Raw genomic sequence first — 19,227 nt, forward strand, 5'->3', positions numbered from 1 at the left:
TACAGTAGTCATCATTTGAAGGGTCCCCTTCAGGATAGGAATATTACGGGGCCCATTATGGTCAGCCATGTCAACAGGCATCAACAGAAACTTAGTCAAATCACAAGCAAAATCTCGTGAAGCAATAACTGAATCAGAAGTGGAAATGGGCTTGCCTTTATGCGACATAAGCAGCTCCCATTTCTCAAATGCCTCATCCTCAGCAGGATCCTCAGAAGCTTCCCCCACTACTACTTTGCCAGCCTCTCTTCTTCTCTTTTTTGCTCATGCGGCAACCGAAGTTGAGGACTCGACAGCAGTCACAGGGGTCTCAGAAGCTCCCACCTCTATTTTCACTTCCATGAGGCTCTTCGCCTCGGTCTTTTCTAGGGGAGTCTCCAAAACATCAGAGGCGCCAAAAGCCTCGGCCTCTAAATCCACCAACACCCTTCTCTTCGCCACCGACCCGCCCCCTGCGAAACTGGGGGCAGAAGAGGGCGTTCCCTCATAAAGTGTACCCTGACTCCTACGATGATTCGTAACCAAAGAAGTAAGAGCTGTGTCAGTCTCAGTATCAGAGTCTAGAAGGGAAGCAGCGAGCCTCGCCTTCTTTGGGATGGTGGAACGGTAAGTTGACTGGTAATCCAATAACTCGGGTGCAGATCTCTTCTTATACCTCAGGGCAGCTTTTGTGGCTTCAGCATTTTCCCGGTTCGGTCTTCATTGGAAACGAGAGGCCTCTGCAAAACAGAAGTGACCCATTAGAACGACATACAAAATAAAGTAAGAAATACAAAAGGCACTAGAAGGAAAGGCCCGAACCTGGGTAGCCGTCCTTCTAAGGCATCCGCTCAAACTGAAACTCAGTTCTGGCGAGGAACTCCCAGTTGGCGCCAACTTGCAGGAAATTATCGTTGTGTTTATCCGAATCGGGCAACCCAGTCACCAAATGGCAATCGAACGAGCGAACACGCAAGTAATACGTGTTGTGGTTTTTGTTATGGGAAAGAGTGTAATAGCCTAAGATATCCCATATGTCAAGGTTCAAACCCAACCGTCTCTTGAGGGCAGATACTCTGCAAACAACACGGAAAAGGTTCACAGATACTTGCATTGGGATTAACTGGATTTGATGCAGAAACCTGCACACCAACGAGTCTAAGGAAAACCGAACCCCTCCCTCGACAATAGCCGCAATCGGAAAAGTGACGGTATCCCTCGTGCCCATACGCTTGGCGTCTACTTTCGCCATTGAAAGGGTAACGTCGTCGGGAATATTATAGTCCAAGCAGAACATAGTCATGGCCTCGGGGGTATCAACTAAAGAGCGAAACTTCCCCATCTAACAAACCTAATAAGACAGGGGTAGGACTCAGATAACAGAATGCGGAACACAACAGAGCAAGGGCCAGACAGGATGATTAAGACAGAAAGAGGCAAGAGAAAAAGAATCACAAGAGGACTTACAGAGGTTAGAGCAGTAGTAGCAAAGCACGATCGGTGGCGAACAAGTCCGAGCAGAGCACCAACGAGACTGGTTCGGAGGAACGGGAAGAGTTCTTCCTCTCTCTTTGAAACTCTCTAGAAGAACAAAGAAGCAGATAAAGGGATTTGTATTGATAGCCAGAGCATTAATTGCACCAGCCGGCGCGAAGGTACATGAAGCACGACCTTCAGTATGGAATCGACGCACTATCTCTGCACACCTATCCGACGACGCCACGTGTCACCATGAAAGGACGCATGCAGGGATTGTGTGTCAGGATTGAACCGTCACCAAGGTCGAACTGGGGAAGAACCGAAGTGACGCGACGCTTGGAAAGCAGAACAATAGCTCCCTCCAAGGGGAACCTTAGCGTGAGCTAGGGGGCAAATGAAGGGGCTGAATATGAAATGGGTCGGATCCGAGCCTTGGGCCGGCCCAATCCAATAAAGCCCAAGTTCAAATGGATTAGATGAATATATGGGCAAGCCAATTAAGCCCAACTCCATGATCAACAATCTACCCAAGTCCTCAAGCACTTGGACTCAGCCCGCAGTGGAAAGGCTAGTCCAGCTGCGACGCTGGGCTAGGTCGAGCTGCAGGACCGAACCTTTGGGCCGAACAAATGTGGGCCGAGCCCACACTAAGATATCCGAATGAACCAGCCCGTCCCAACAGAAGCTTTGAATAAGGCTGAACGGAGGTACTGAGATACCGAGCAGAGGGAACCTCACAGGAAAATGTGGAAGTTGTGAGCATGTACATGTGCAAGATGCCACCTCAGCTGGTCCCCCATACCTAGAATCACGAAAGTTGTTGAACCAAAAGAATGTGGTTTGTTATCAGCATGACCACAATGAGTATATGCATTCAATGACAACTACCAGGTGGTCCCCCACCTTAAGCAATGCAAAAAGGACACTTGGCAGCATCCAAACTCCATGAAACTATCTTGAGAAGCAAGCAAGGAACCCTATATATACTACATGAACTTCACATTGGAGGTAACTGAACTATTCCAAGCAAAATCACACTTAGAGATAGACTCAACTCTATATACGCTTCTTCTCCAATTACTAATTCCCACACCAGAGGGGTTATCCGACCAACCCCGGCCGGACAGCTCTAACGGTGCTTCTTGTGGCAGGAACCTCAGTCCCTGGATAATCCAACCGAGTGCGGGGCCCCGATCCACTTTCGTCTAGTGCGAAATCCGGTACACACAGTGATTTTTGCAACCAAAAATAAAATAAAATTAACTTCTGTAATTTTACTATGACTTTCAACAGTTTTCTCTTTCTTCTCTTTCATAGTTGGACGCTGAACCCATTTATGATGGAAGTTGCAGGTGTTTTAGGCACAACCAATTAGCAAAATATGAACTGATGTGGAAATATGCTGCAAATACAAAACTTGGAAGACAATAGAGTAGACTTATAATTTAACTCCCCAAGGAAGATCATGCGTGAATAACACAATATCACAACAAAAAATGTTTGAACAAATATTTGCTAAGACTATAAGAAAGGAAAAATATGATTACTGTGGAATTGTTTGTAATAATACAATTATATCGAAAAACTAAAATCAAATACAATCCAGATCTAGATAACTTTCCAACATAAATAAGTAACTTCAAACACACATCAATAAAAAAAAGTTGTTCTCATGCTAAGCTGACCTAGTTTTAGATTCAATTAAACAGCAATGAAATTCAGCTTATACCAGAAAATGTGAGGAAAAAAATGAACTGAATTTGCATCAAAAGGCTGTTTAACAGTAGCACCACCATCCCCCCCCTAAGCAAGAATTCCCCCTTCTCATTTTTGACCTCACCCTTCTCCCCTGCATCCTTGTGCATCGAATCCAACAAATTTTTCACCTGGAAACACATACTCTCGAGCACAGCTCGAGCAATATGAAACCTGTTCGTAAACCTCGTAATCCCAATACAAACTCCACGAGCATTGTCACGCCACCATGGAGTAAATAATCCATCAAATACCAGCAGAAAATAAACTCCACCAGTGGAGTCAACCTGCATAGCCAAGTCCTCAATCTCACTAGCAGTTCTAATAAGAAAAATGCTTGGGAGCACTAATTAGTGCTCCCACTAATTAGGTGGCAGGGGGTCCCGCCATTAATGATGTGATGTTTTGGTCTTGGAGTTGTATTTTTTTTTTTTTTTTTTACTTTTTTAATGCATTAGTGCTATTAGTGGTGATATTTTTAGTGGGATGAATCATTGTTGTTCTAATAAACCCAAGACTGTCTCTGAGCCAATTGAGCCCTCAATAGCATAGTTTGTCGGAGCATCTGGGCCAAGCTTAAAAGCTCAAGTGCTTAATAGACCATGAGTAGACTGAATCAACTCTTCACCGGTGTTGAGAAGTATGAAAGCCCCAGTTCCAGAAGTACTTTTTGCCTCTCCATTCCTACAAGCTTGCCCCAGCATTGCTGCGTGTTGATCACCGAGACATCCAGCAATTGGGATTCCTGGGATTGGCCATCCAGTTGATATTTTTCCAATAATCTCAGAATTACTGACAACTTTGGGTAGAATTTCAGCAGGAATTTTGAGCATCTCCAATGTGGATTTATCCCAATCAAGTTTTTTCAGATCCATAAGCATAGTTCGTGATGAATTTGAAACGTCTGTGACATGTAAACCATTATTAACACCTCCAGTCAAATTCCAGATCACCCAGGAGTTTATAGTTCCAAACAGGGCATCCTCTTTCTCTAATTTCCTGTACAAAATACAAAATATTATGGTAAATCTAAAATAAAATAAAAAATTAATTCTTCCAAATTTACAAGTAAATTGAGTGCAATAGTATAACACCATATCATTACTAACACGTGATGTCACTATCCAATAATAGATGCATCCGATGGAGGGATGGAGCTGCGATTTTATCTTTGTGGGGAAAATATTATATAGTGAAATTCAGACAAATAAAAAGGACTATATTTATATTTTTCAGACCCTAATTTCAATGAATTAAAATATATTAGACAAAATATTCAAAGTAAATAAATATATGCATGAAAAAAATAAATGAATAAATTTTTAATACAAAACCACTTCGTCCACTATGTAACTGGTACTCCACATTTCTTTTCTTTTCTTTTTTTTTTTCTTTTTCTTTTTTTTTTTCCTTCAAGAAATTCATCAAATTTTCATCTATGACTTTTTTCAACAAAAAACAAATAAAAGTTATTTTCCAAAATAAAAATCTTAGAAGTCATCATGAATCAAAAAACACAAATACAATAAAAAAAATTAGCAAAAACCAAAAAACAAAGTTGCATGTTACAGACCAACAATAAATAACCAATAAATCAATAACCCTCAATTAGTAACAATCAAATTACCTTGTGTTATTAGCGGCCGATTAAAAAAATGTAAATGGGATTAGGTGGACACTACTTATCTTCCACGAACCCAATCATGTAGTCTCTCTATAGTAATGTGAGATTTTTCATTAATTGGCAATTAGTAATATTGCCACTCGTATCACCATTATCCCTAATATTTAATCCAATTCTTGACCTGGCCACTACTGAACACAACATATTCATGAACAGTAGATATACATATCACACATAAGAGGGGTTTCTAAAAATTAAGGATCGTGGCCACCGCATGCCAAAATCTCGCTCCATCCCTGATCGGATGAGTGAATCCCATTATTCAAATATAACTACCATCCAATACAATCTAATAACTACCATATTTGTATAGTGGGTTCACTACTCATGGTAATTGATTATTGAATTATGATGATATGGTATCATATCACTGTTAATTGAATTTTTTTCATTAAATAGAACTACAGACACACCCCTTTTCACAGAATGGGGTGGCCTTTTTTCTGGGAAAGTTTGCTATGTGGGTAGTGATTGTTTTGGCTCAGGTGAATGGACACAGTGCTGGTTGCTTGGAAGGGGAAAGGAGTTCCTCAAATCCAACGGTGCTGATGCAGACCATCTTCTCCCTACCACAGTGAGTGTTGTGATTGGGAGAGAGTCACGTGTGATCGCACCATGGGGCACGTTTCAGAGCTCTCTCTGCATAATATCAAAGATGCACCATATATAGATCACAACAATATTTGGCTCATAAATGCCTCCCTCTTCCTTCCTTTTAAAGAGCTCCGAAGCGTCAATTTGTCTTTCAATTTATTCAGTGCTAGGACTGACAATAAAGATATGCAAATCAGCTAATATAACTCCATGAATGTTTATATTTTACTTTTCTAAAAGTACTACTTTCTATAGTTGGCTTAACGGAAGAAAAAAAAAATTAATGGAGAATACTGAAAATATTAAACATAAAAATTTTCTATACAAGTCTTGTGTAAGAGAAGAGATGAGATTCTGTCCCGAACACTACTTGTGAGGTGGGGATGGGTAGAGATTTTGGGATAGGTGATTCATCTCATTTTATCCAAAATTTTCATGCTGGTTTTGAGAAGCTGTTGGCTTTGAGAAAATTGGAGACTCTAAATCTTGAATGGAACAAATTTGATAGCATTCTGCCATCTTTGAGTGCGCTTAGATTCCTTAAGATGCTTAATCTTCGTGCAAATAAAATCAGGGGATTATTTCCAGCTCATGGTAACCTCAACCGTGTCTGTGAAAATTCATGATTGTATCTTATTTGTACAGGGAGTTGAGAATTGTTAATCATAATTACAATTGCATAATTATTCTTAATAATCTTTCTATTACTATGTTGTAAACTCATCACTTTGTTGTTTCTTTGTGCAGAATTAGCTTATTTTGGGAACCTGGAAAGGTTGGATCTAAGTGAAAATCAACTTAATGGCATCCAAGGTAAAACCTAGCCTTCTTGAAATTACATGCTTGCTTAAGTTTTCAACAAGTAGAGCAGGAAAACCATATAACCTCTGTAGTTTTTGATGCACTAACAATAATGAACTATCTTCTCCATCCAATTGCATTCCAATCACTGATATTTGGCCCATATTGCACTAATAATTATGATCTGAACTATGCTCTTGGTGGACACAAAAGAACCCCCCAATGAAACTATGAACCCTTTCTTTTTTCACACATAAAGCTCACTATTTTCAGTCAACTTAACAGAAACAATTCTTGGTTGAGAGAAAGCTCTAAAAATGAATTGGCACTGAATTAGCCAGTATAAAGTTGGCCAGGTAGAAACTTCGAGATTGTCAAGTTGACTACATTGACTGGTTTTATACATAGCAAGTAAGGATGCTCATTCCCTTTGGATAAGAGTTCTAAAGTTAAACTTTATTCCCCCCCCCCATAACCTCAAGAGGTTGGCTTGGTTGTTAAGGCTCGGGGTCCAGGGATGTGCTTCCTCCAAAGTCTCAAGTTCAATATCTCCTAGGTGCAAACAATTTCTTGGGGCCAGTCCATACAGGGCAAAACCCTAGCTTTAATTGGGACCATCGCAAGTAAACGGTGAGATTGGTTCCCTAGATTAGTTGTTCCAATAGTCTAGATACCAAGTTATCAAAAAAAATTAAAAAATTAAAAGAAAGCTTTATTCCCCATGAGTAGGAACAAATGAAAGTGTACTGATTCTTCAATTAAATGGCATAGCTAGTGGTTTGTGGTTTACCTAATTACTGTTTTTGGTGAAATAAGGTGTGTTTGTGTGTGTGTGTGTGTGTGCATGCGCATTCCATATCACTCTATATCATCTACAATTTGAATCAGAGTAGAGTGAAAATCTTTTTAAGAAGTACCTAATTACTTGTAAAAGCAATAAGTTGGTCATTTTCATATATGGTTCTTTGGGGTTGACTTTTAATGACATTTGATCATGATCATACGCTCAGATTCTAAACTACTAAGTTGACCGAGATGAGACATATAATTTTAACAAGGATGCCTTCAGGATTTTGAATCCCATCCCTTAAGTTTCTATCCTCCGAGAAAAATAGAATGGAAGGACCACTTTCTAATCGAGGTATGTGTATTTTCGATTTCTGAAATCCATGCTACTTAATTTAATTTTTTTAGCTCCATTTGAGTGTTAAGAAGACTTAAAATAGTTGAAAAAATGAAGTGTTACAACTAGCGAAATGTGCAAACTAAAAGTGATTTTTTTTTTTTTTTGTGTCAATTGTATCTTTTTGGAATCATCGTTCTCTATTTTCTTCATCTCAATCTAATTAACAAGTCTCTTCACTTAGGTTACAGAATTGACTTATAATCTTAGTAATCTAGAGGTCCTCCTCCTTAGACAGAATCAGCTCAATGGAAGGCTACCAATGGAAGGCAAGAAATTTGTTATTTAAATTGCCTTGGGATCACCCTGCAATCTTGATTGTATTAAGTTCTCTTGGTTCTATTTTACCTTTATCATATGTTTTGGTAGGTTTGACATCTTTCCACCATCTGGAAATCTTAAATTTGTGTGAGAATAATTTCTTTGCAAGTGTTCCTCCATCCTAGGGTTGGACAAACATCAGGCAAGGTCGGGTTTGGACCGGGCCAACACTACATAATAAGAGACTTTATTTCTGCCCAAATCCGGCCCGGCCCTAATATCGGGCCTCTAAATCTGTCCAAGCCCAGTCAAAAAAATAATTATAAATCCCAAACTCACCCATCGGACTATATGTTAAAAAAAATTAAAACATTCCATAATTAAATTCAATCATACATTATATTTCTTAAAAAAATATATTGACATCATTATAAATTGAAAGATTTTCTGTATAAATTGATGAATTTCTTAAATAAACTCAATCACACATCACAACAAATGTGAGTTTCAATAAAATCAACAAAGATAAAGTTTAAATCTCAACATAAAATGTATATATATATATATATATATATTTTAATGTATTATAAATAATTAATTAATTAATTACTTAATTTAATAGCGAGCCAGGCTGGGTTGGAAGTAGAGGTGTGCGCGGTGTGATTCAGGCGGTTTGAGAGTAAAATTATAAGCCGAATGGCGGATTAGCGGATTGGCGGATTAGCAAATTGACAAATTGCAATTTGGGCAATTTTTGATGGATTGGTAGATTGAAGAATATTCCAACTAATTATCATACATTTGAATAATATATAACACTAATTTTTATAATATTTTATATATATATAACACAGTAATTTTACATAATATATTTCATATGTATAACTACTAATTTGTAATAAATTTAATATCTTAAATATCTCTCTCATTTTTACATTGATATTTCATTAGAGGTTAAAAAATATATATGTATTAACTATAGTGGAGTAGAGCAGTTTGGAAAGCGGATTATAAATTTTAAAGTTTGAACCGTGGTTAGCGGTTAGAGCAGTTTGGATTGATGCGGATCAGTGCGGTTTTAGCGGATTGGATGATATTTTGCACAACCCTAGTTGGAAGTATAAATCTCAAGCTCAGCCCATTAATATTCTGAGCTAAAATTGTTAGCTTAGCCCTACCCTATGGGCTAAAACAATTTTCCCAAGTCCTAGAAAAATAGGACTAAACCGGGCGGGCCAATGGGCTGATGTCCACCCCTACTCCATCCATAGGAGCATTATCTTCTCTAAAAGCTCTATTTGTGGCTCAAAATAACCTTAATGGTTCTTTACCAATTCAAGGTAAAAATTCTATTTGTTAAGGTTATCTATTATAAACTAAAAGGTCACCAAAATAGAAATTCAAAGGCCAACAAAAAAGTACTATAAATGATATGTGTTTGATAAGCTTGTTATTTTGTAGGTTTGTGCAAACTAAAGAAACTTGAGGAGTTAGATCTCAACCACAACCACTTTGAAGGAATCCTTCCTCCATGCCTAAGCAATTTGAGATCTCTCAAAGTTTTTTGATATTTCTCTAAACAAATTCACAGGAAACATTTCCCCATCTCTTTTTGGAAGTCTCAACTCCCTAGAGTAAATTGATCTTAGTCACATTCGTTTCGAGGGTTTATTCTAATTCTGGTCATTTGCAAACCATTCAATCCTTGAGGTGGTTGAATTGATAAGCGGCAATGACAAATTTGAGGTAGAGACTGAAGATACAGATTGGATTCCCATGTTTCAATTGAACGTCCTTGTTCTATCAAACTATAATCTGAACAAGCTCTCTGGCGATGTTCCAAAATTTCTACTTTACCAAAACAAATTAAGGCTCATTGATCTCTCCCACAACAACTTGACAGATTCTTTCACAAACTGGCTATTGGTGAATGATACGGGACTAGAAGTTTTAAACTTGCGGAATAACTCTTTTGTCAGTCAATTTTGTTTGCCATCATGCCACTATGTAAATACTTATTGGATGGATGTCTCGAACAATCACTTAATTGGGCCAATTCAAGCCAATATGGGGTAGATGTTTCCATATATTTCATACATCAACTTGTCCAGGAATGCTTTTGAAGGTGGTATCCCATCCTCATTTGGTACGATGAGTGAGTTGGTTGTTCTGGATTTATCCATTAATAATTTTTCAGGGTAGGTACAAAACGAGTTAATCAGAAATTGCAAATAATTAGGAATTTTAAAATTATCAAATAACAATTTTCGTGGCCAAATCTTTTCAGTTATCTTCAACTTGACTCATATATGGCATTTGCAATTGAATGACAATCAGTTTACAGGGCCTCTAACAAATGTGCTCTCCAAATTGTCCAACTTGAATTTTCTAGATATTAGCAACAACTACATGTCAAGTAAGATTACAAGTTCAATGGATAACATGACATCGTTGGAAACATTGATCTTGTGAAATAATTCGTTTAATGGTCAGTTCCCATGTGCACTGGTTCCAAGTATGTTTATGGACGTCTCTTATCACTCATTTTCGGGATCAATACTTTCTTCTTGCTCAACCCAAAACTGGGATCTGTAGAGCTTGTGCATTTGCAAGGGAACAAATTCACAGGATTAATTCCAAGAGCTCTCTTTAATTCATCAAATCTTTTGACATTTGATATAAGAGAAAACAGCTTCAGTGGTAGCATTCCTGATTCCATTGGAGAGGTTTCCAACCTTAGAATTCTTCTGTTAAGAGGGAACTAATTGAGTGGTTCAATTCCAACCTAGGTTACACGGACTCAGGTACAGGTATTGGGTGTGGGCGCATATCTAGGGGTCGGACACTTCAAAATTAAAAGTTAAGGATACGTGGATATGTATCCAAATTTGGATATGAGTATAGGGATACGTTAAATAAATTTTTTTTTAAATATATTTATTATATGAAGATGAGTTATATTATACAAATAACAAATAAAAATCTATGGAGACGAGTTATATTATACATATATTTTTTATAAATATCTTTATTTTAATATACATTAATTATTTAATTTATTTATTATATTTTTTAAACAATGTTTTCTAATTAATTTTTTTATTTTATTTTACATACATGTTTTTATTTTTTTTATTAATATATATAAGGATATATTATCTTATAAATATATTATATGTTATATAATAATTATTATTTAATATATAATAATAATAGTTATTATTATAGTTATTAACTATTATTATTATATATTATTATACTTATTAGGAGAAATTACTCATAAGTCCCATATTGAAAAATGTTACTCCATCTAGTCCTGAGTATTTTTTTATAAACCATTTAGTCTTTTTTTTACATCACAACATCATCATCAAAACAACAACAAACATCACAACATCATCATCAAACAACATCAAACATCATCATCAAAACAACACCAAACATCAAACATTATTCAACATCAGCAACGTCATCAAACATTATTCATCAAACTTCAAACATTATCCAACATCCTCCACATTAGATCCCAAAGACACCAGAGCTCTCATCGCTATCGAAATCCCCTTCGTAATCTCCTTCATCTTCGTTTCTCTGTTCGGAATCAAACATTATTCATCAAACTCAAACATTATCCAACATCCTCCACATTAGATCCCAAAGACACCAGAGCTCTCATCGCCATCGAAATCCCCTTCGTAATCTCCTTCATCTTCGTTTCTCTGTTCGGAATCTCCATCACAATCTACTCCTCAACCCTAATTTACAGAGGCAAAACCTCGAGCTTAATGGAATTGGTTTCATGGATTGTATCGACTTGGAAGAAACCAGTAATCACATTGATACATGTTTTGATTTTGATAATTAGTCACATTGTTGTGTCTCTGATTTCAATCAAATTGACTGGCTTAATCGGTTCCTATATATGCAATTGGGTGTTAGGGTTAGTTGTTGCATCGATTTATCTGTATTTAGCCTCTGTTTCGATTCTAGGGTTTGTGATTTCGATTGTGGAAGACAATTGTTTCGGATCAGAAGCGATTGGGAAAGCGAGAAGGATCATCCGAGGGAGGGATGGGTTTTTTTTTTTTTTTGGGACTGAGATTGGGTGGAGATGGATAAGACTGATCTTGAAGAAGGGGAGGCTTGTCCTCCTTACCCGGATGATGATCGAAACATCGATCCTGATGAAGCTTTCTCTTACATTGTAAGGGTTTCCTCAAGATCCTGATGGTGTTGTTGATGATGGCGGAGCCACCATTGTTGGTGATCACTGTTTTATACGATTAGGCCCTAATGTTGAAGAATAATGTTTATATAATTTGATCTATTGTTTGATGTTGAATAGAATAATGTTTGGTGTTGGTGATGTGTTCTGGGTATCTTCTGAATTTGAGTTCAGGGTATTTTGATGTTTGATGTTATTTTAATCGTTATTTTGATGTTGTTTTGATGATGATATTGTGATGTTTGATGTTGTTTTGATGATGATGTTTTGATGTTGTTTCGATGATGTTACTCATAAATCTGATGTTTGATGTTTGATGAATAATGTTTGATGTTTGATGAATAAAAAGGCTTATAATAAGCTTTTTGAGAAATAGGACCTATTAGTCCCACAAAAAACTTTCGGGACTAAATGGGTTAACATTCCTAAATTTGGGATTTATTGGTGCTTTCCCCTAGTTATTATAATAAATATATTATCTAATAAATATATTATATGTTATATAATAATTATTATATGATATATAATAATATTTATTATTATAGTTATTAACTGTTAATAGTTTATTAACTATTATTATAATTATAGTTATTATAATAATAGGTAGATACGAATAGATAGACAGAGTCAGGAAGAAAATAAAACGACAGAGAGAGGGAGAGGGAGAAAAGGCGAAGCGATCGCGATCGTAAGGGAGAGAGAACGCGAGAGAGAGAGAGAGAGAGACAGGATGGAGCTTTGATCGACTAATGGAGCTTCAATCTTTGACTGGATTGACCGGATAGAGCTTCGACTGGAGGTCTTCGATCTTCGACTGGATGGAGCTTCGACCAGGTTCTCTCTTGCTCTCTCCTCTTTCATTTCTTTTGCTGTCTGTGAAGAGCCGTGTCTGAGAGAGAATAGGCGAATCCGACACAGATCCTACACCCGCACCCATGTCGTGTCATGTCGACACGGGTACTTCGCCCCAAAGTGGCGAGTCCATGTAACACAGATTCCACCTCAATTGTGTCAACTAAATAGGATAAGTTTGATGGACCTTTCCCATAACTATTTCAATGGGTCTATACCCTGTTGTTTTGGTACTATCACCTTTGGAATGATAGAGGCTAGTTTGCAAGGCTTCATGCAAATGACTGCAACTCTGTTCAATTGGCATACATTTTACAAATATAGAGGTTTCCTAGAAAGGAATTTCAATATCCCTCACAAGAATACCCTGTTTGCCATTGTCATGGCAGATGAAGTTAAGTTTGTTACTAAAAGCAGGACTTACTCCTACAGGATTGGCAGCATCCTTAATTTCATGTCTGGATTGGATTTGTCATGTAACAAACTAACAAGTGAAATACCTTTTGAACTAGGGAAGCTAAGTAGTGTTCTTGTACTAAACTTGTCTCACAATCTCTTGACTGGACCCATCCCAAAGACCTTCTCAAACCTTGCCCAGATAGAGAGTTTGGACCTTTCTTACAACAGTTTGAGCGGAAAAATCCCAACAGAACTAATGAATCTAAATTTTTTGGAAGTGTTCATTGAGGCTCACAATAATTTATCAGGTAAAATATTAGACAGGAAAACACAATTTGGGACCTTCAAAGCAAGCAATTATGAGGGAAATCCATTATTTTGCCATTGGAGAAAAATTGCACAGCCATCATTGATTTTCCATACTCGCCAACAACAGCATCCTCAGACGAAACTTAGGGAAAATGGTATGATATTGATCTAGTATTTTTCCTACAAGTTTTGCCGGAACGTACATGGCTTTCTTGTTTGGATTTGTTGCTATTCTTTACATCAACTCATATTGGAGACATAGGTGGTTCTATCTGATTGAGGAGTGTGTGTATTCTACTTGTTATTTTATTTCTGATACTCTAATATTAGGCCTTCTCTATAGCTCTGTTTGGGAAGCCAAGGTTTGGCTTTTTGGGGCTAAAATTCACAAAAAGACAAAATAGGCTAAAACAACCAATAACACAAAATGTCACATCAAACCCATAATCATTTTCACTTTTTCTCACACAAACATCATATCCAACTACAAAAAACTTCAACTCTCTTCCCAAACACAAATATTTTAACCTAGTAAAATAGTCAAAAACTAAAATAGCTTACTAAAATAGCCAACTTCGCAAACGAGGCCAATAATTAGCCATGGTTTTTTTCCATGGACAAGCAAGGGCGGAGGCAACATAGACCCTGGAGGGGCACATGCCCCTCCTCAACTTTCTAAAATTTATGTTTTAGTATAGGTTAATAAATAGTTGGGTAAATTACACTTACTTCCCCTGAAGTTTCTAACAAATACAAGAACCTCTCCTGTGGTTTCAATAATTACAGAAACCTCCCTTACTTTAACTAATAATATCAAAATTCCCCCCATATGTTGACTGTCGTTCATACAACTAACAGAAATTGCTGATGTCATCAAAGATAATTACTGAAATGCCCATAATGCCCTCAAGTGTCTTGAAACCCTCCATGAGCTAAGTTACATGAAACAAAACCCAATATTCTCTCTCTCTCTCTCTCTCTCTCTCTCTCTCTCTCTCTGTGTGTGTGCGCACTGCGAAACACACCCACAGCCAAAAATAAATAAATAAAACACAATGTATTCTCTCTCTCTCTTTCTCTTAGACTTCTCTCTTCGGCATCCTCCCTATTTCACAAAGCTAACAACTTCAGCCAAACCACATAGTTAACAATAAACTCAATCAAAAGTAAACAAAGCTAACAACTTCACACCAAACAACAACAATCAAATCAAACTCACCCCCAACAACTACAATCTTTACAATCCCCATTTCTTTAAAAAATAAAAAATAAAAAATAGGTATATGTATATGTATATGTATATAGATAGCCACCATTGTGAAGCCCAGAAAAATTAGAACCTGAAATCACTCAAAGCCATCTTCAATTCAATTCCTCAACTAGGTAGCTCCAAGAACAAGCCACCGTGAATACTTTTTGACCCTTCACAGATATTGTACATATACATCCAAATCCCCGATACTCTAATAGATAACACCGACTGTATTACTTACATTCAAAGATCAACTTGCAAAAACTAACTTAGATTGCAGAGCATTACTAAAATTACTAAAATTTTCAGATTACAGATAGCATTCGTTGTTTTTAGAGCATTACTAAAATTTTCAATAGCATTCATTGCAATACATGTAAATTCAGATTACAGATACCCATTACATATATATATATATAAAGAGAGAGAGAACCTGGAAAGCGGGGAATCACAAGAAAGCTACTTTAATGTGGGTTGAATACACCAGCGCTGCAGCTCCGACTATTCTTCTACCTCCATCGCCCATTGATGGGTCTTCTATGAAATCATTGATGGGTCTTTGTGCTATGGTTGTGTGTGTGTGTGTGAGAGAGAGAGAGAGAGAGAGAGGCGCCTGTCGTCGATGGGTCTTGCAATGGTTTAGACGAAATGGGTTGTTGTGAAAGGGATCATCAGATCTACATTTCCCTCTTCCCTCATTGTCTTTCCTCTCGCTTATGTTACTGTGAGAACGCTCGTACGAACATGAGGAAGGCAAAGGGAGAAGAGAACACCGTCGCGAGGGAGGGAGGGAAAGAGAAAAGAGACAAAGACCCTATTTGGTAGAGCTGTGGGAAAGTACTTATAGCTTATGCTTAAACAGCTTATAGCTTATAACTATGAACATAAGCTGATTTCTGACTTATAAATTAAGCATCTCCTGCCCCACTCAAAGAATAAGCTAATTTCTGACTTTCAAAAAACTATAAGTTATAAGCTATAAGCTAAACCAAACACATCAAAATAGCTTAAATTAAGCTGAAAGCTAAAATAAGCAGCTTTTAAGCTGCACCAAACAGGGCCAAAGAAGAGGGTTCGATTTCACCGTAGAGTGACAGAGAGAGAGAGCGGAGGGTGCTGGCGGTGGGGGAGAGGAGGCCTGAGGATACCTCTGAGATCAACGTCGCCGTGGATCCGGTGAATCTGCCTCCAACCGTTGGGGGTGGTGAAGTTGGAGGTTTGGGGGCAATGGAGAGTCTTCTGAGGAAGAGGGAGAAGGTAGAAATTGGGTGCAGTGGAGGGGAAACGCAGAGGCAGAAGAGATGAAGATGGGGTAATTATCCAATAGAATGAGGTGCATGATAAGATTTAATGAGGAAGTGAACAAGGGTCATTTTGTCATTTTGTACTCAAATGAATGGGTAATATGGTCATTTTGTATAAGTAAATAACATTGTTTGCGTAAAATTGACGGAATGGGAGAATCTTAATATTATCAATTAAAATAGGAGATGTTTTTATAATTATTGAAATTACAGAAAAGATCCATGTATTTGTCAGAAATCTCAAAAGAGATAAGTGTAATTTACCCTAAATAGTTCTTCATTTTGCCCTTTCTAAAGGGTTGTTTAGGATATCCTAAATAAATGCACCTTTTGTCTTTTTGGACTAAAAAGTTGAGGAAAAAAAATGGAAGTTTTGGTTAACTTTTTATCTTTTTATGAAAAAAATGTGTAATAAAAAATTGTATAAATAAGTATATAGGAGAAGTAAGTGTAATAGGCTGTACAACACATTTTTCTGGGCAGAGTGTAGGAGATAAGAATATGATTGCCTCCTTTGCGGGTAACCATTTGAACTGTGTTGTTCGGTCCGTGGGGCCCACTGCGAGTCCCATTTTAATAATCTAAACCATGCAATATGTAGAACTCGTCGAGTACTATATGCTTGTAAAAAATCACATTGATCGGATATTGAAATCACATTGATCAGATTAGTTTTTGTTCACTAGTTAACTATAACACCATCCCCTTTTTTATACAAAACTAATTTGATCATAGAGTTAGCGATATCCAATCAACGTGATTTTTTACCAACATATAGTACTTAACAAGTTCTACATATTTAACGGTTTAGATTATCAAAATGTGACCCGTGGTGGCCCCACGGGCCGAACAGCACCGTCTAAATGGTTGCCCGCAAAGGAGGCAATCGTTTCTATACCAGTACAGCAGCCTAATCACGTAGATAGCCCATCACTTCAGCAAAAAGTTGAGTTGTATTTTTTTATGTGTAAATTTATTTTTTTATATTTTTTTTTGTGAATAGTGATAACTTTTTAGCTTTTTAAGTAATTTTTTTACTTTTTATCCTTTTCAAGACATGCCAAACCAGGCCTAAACTTGAATATATATATATATATTCTTATTTTTTTATTTATTTTAAAATAATTCTTATAATTTGCACTAGTCAAATGTTTATTTTATTACAAAATCACTTTTATCATGTTATAAAATCTACCATTAAATATTGGGAGATGTTAGAATGTGCACCCTAAAAAATGTGCATTAGTATACCTTTCATAACTTTTTCACAAAATTTCATAACTTAAACCCAAAATGTCATAATTTTTTCACTACAAAAGTCCTAACTTTTTTTCACTGAAAAATGTCATAATAAAATCTTAAAGTGTCATAATAAAAATTACAAAATGTCATAACATTATCATTCCTTACTTTAGGGTGCACATTATAAATTCGTTATTTATAATTTTACTACAAAATGTCATAACACACATCACAAACAATCATAACGTTCATCATAAAAAAATCATAACTTTTTTACAATATGCACCATTTGAAAGGGTGCACATTGCAAATTTCTCCTAAATGTTAACATAGCATGAGCTAGATACGAACATGACACAATAATACAAAAAAAAAAAAATTAGTCAAGATACTATTGAGAAAATTTCGATATGAATCCTAGATGACACAACACAAATATGACTTACACAACATGATTCCCACCCTTTACTTTCGCCCCCAAGGAAATCAGAATAACAATGGCATGCATCTAGAGAGACAAAAGTCTTACTCTTGTCGAACACGGTAAAGATATTTGTTTAATTGGTCATCATGGTCATGAGCAACAATAAATAGGATAATATAAAAAGCTCCTATAGCAATATTCCAATTAGCAAACAAAGGAAATAAAACTTAGTGGTTGTTTGGAATGATCTAAATAAGTATACTTTTTATCTTTTTACGAAAAGATGTGTAGAAAAGTAGAGAGGTAATGTGATGGAAAAAATATAAAAAGATAAAAAGATAGATTATTTTAGAATTGTCAAACTTGACGTAAGTTATCAATAATGATTACTAATTCACTGTTCTTCATTCATAAGTAGTACAAAGCAAATGCTATTAACAACATTAGTCATACTTGTCCAAAGAAACAAACAATAGTAATTTGTCCACAGCGGAGCTAAAATTTTGGCTCAAATGAGGCAATAGTAAAGTAAAATGTTATATCTATAATAGCGTTTTCACCCTACCTTCAACCCTGATCGTCTCTAAAAATAAATAAATAAATAAATATTTTATTAAGAGATTTCATCGAACAATAAGTAATCATTCTACATATTTGTATGTATATTCATCCCAAAAGCGAAAAAAAAATACCAATATGAACAAATTAGGCAGCATTATAAAAAAGAATAGAAAATAAATATTTAAGAATGGTATTTCAGTGTGCTATTTACTAATATGGTTTTGGCAGAATAAGACAGTTAATGATAGTTCCTTTGTTATTCCTTTTGGCGTGGTTCAGTACATTGTGAATCCAGTGCAGATGGCTCAAATTTTTTTGGGGAAGAAGTTGGGGAATAATGGTCTGATTCGACGGGATCCTCCACCTCCAGGTTGGCTAAAGATGAATGTAGATGGCTCTCTTGCGGGTAATCCGGGAATGGCAGTCATTGGAGGTCTTATCCGCGATCACAGTGGCATGTGGGTGATGGGTTTTTGTCAAAAGGTCGGGTGGGCTTCAGCAATTAAGGCAGAAATTTGGGCGCTATGGCAAGGGATCAATATTGCATGGTCTCAAGGATCGCAATGTAGTCATTAAGTCCGATTCTCAGGAAGCAATAACTGCAATTCACACACAGGATGGTAATCACCAACACCGGACTTCAATTTTGAGTATTAGGGCGATGTTGGAGAGAGATTGGAAGTGCTCTATTTGTTTGGCTCCACATGAAGCAAATATGTGTGCTGATTTTTTGGCACATATGGGGGATCAATTAGAGGGGGTAGTTGAATTTCACAATCCTTCGGTAGAGTTACATTATTTGTTGGCTTTAGATACCACTGATTGGGGGAGGAGTTAGTTTTTGGTGTTTTGGCTTTAAGCCCGAGAATTAGGGCCTTGTAAAATACTGCCTAATTCGTTAAAATTGTACCGATCCGTATCAA

General features: G+C 36.7%; 1 protein-coding gene and 1 pseudogene across 1 annotated transcript; one reads left to right on the forward strand and one right to left on the reverse strand.

The window, feature by feature from the left end:
- Positions 1-3,704: 3,704 nt before the first annotated feature.
- LOC114273643 (glycerol kinase pseudogene) lies at positions 3,705-4,315 on the reverse strand (annotated as a pseudogene).
- Positions 4,316-11,847: 7,532 nt separating this feature from the next.
- Positions 11,848-18,880, forward strand: LOC145812906 (uncharacterized). The gene is made up of 2 exons (XM_082908137.1): positions 11,848-11,940; positions 18,533-18,880. The coding sequence occupies exons 1-2, from the start codon at positions 11,848-11,850 to the stop codon at positions 18,878-18,880; spliced, it is 441 nt and encodes a 146-aa protein (XP_082764263.1).
- The last annotated feature ends 347 nt before the right edge of the window (positions 18,881-19,227 follow it).

The sequence above is a fragment of the Camellia sinensis genome, chromosome 15 (genome assembly GCF_055761805.1).
Source record: "Camellia sinensis isolate YWXY chromosome 15, ASM5576180v1, whole genome shotgun sequence".
In the NCBI taxonomy this organism is placed as follows: Eukaryota; Viridiplantae; Streptophyta; class Magnoliopsida; order Ericales; family Theaceae; genus Camellia; species Camellia sinensis.

Excerpts from the sequence above, each read along its gene's own strand:
- LOC145812906 (XM_082908137.1), top strand. The coding sequence starts at position 11,848 with ATGGATAAGACTGATCTTGAAGAAGGGGAGGCTTGTCCTCCTTACCCG. Across the intron at positions 11,941-18,532 it reads ATGAAGCTTTCTCTTACATT|AATAAGACAGTTAATGATAG; the intron begins GTAAGGGTTTCC and ends TGGTTTTGGCAG.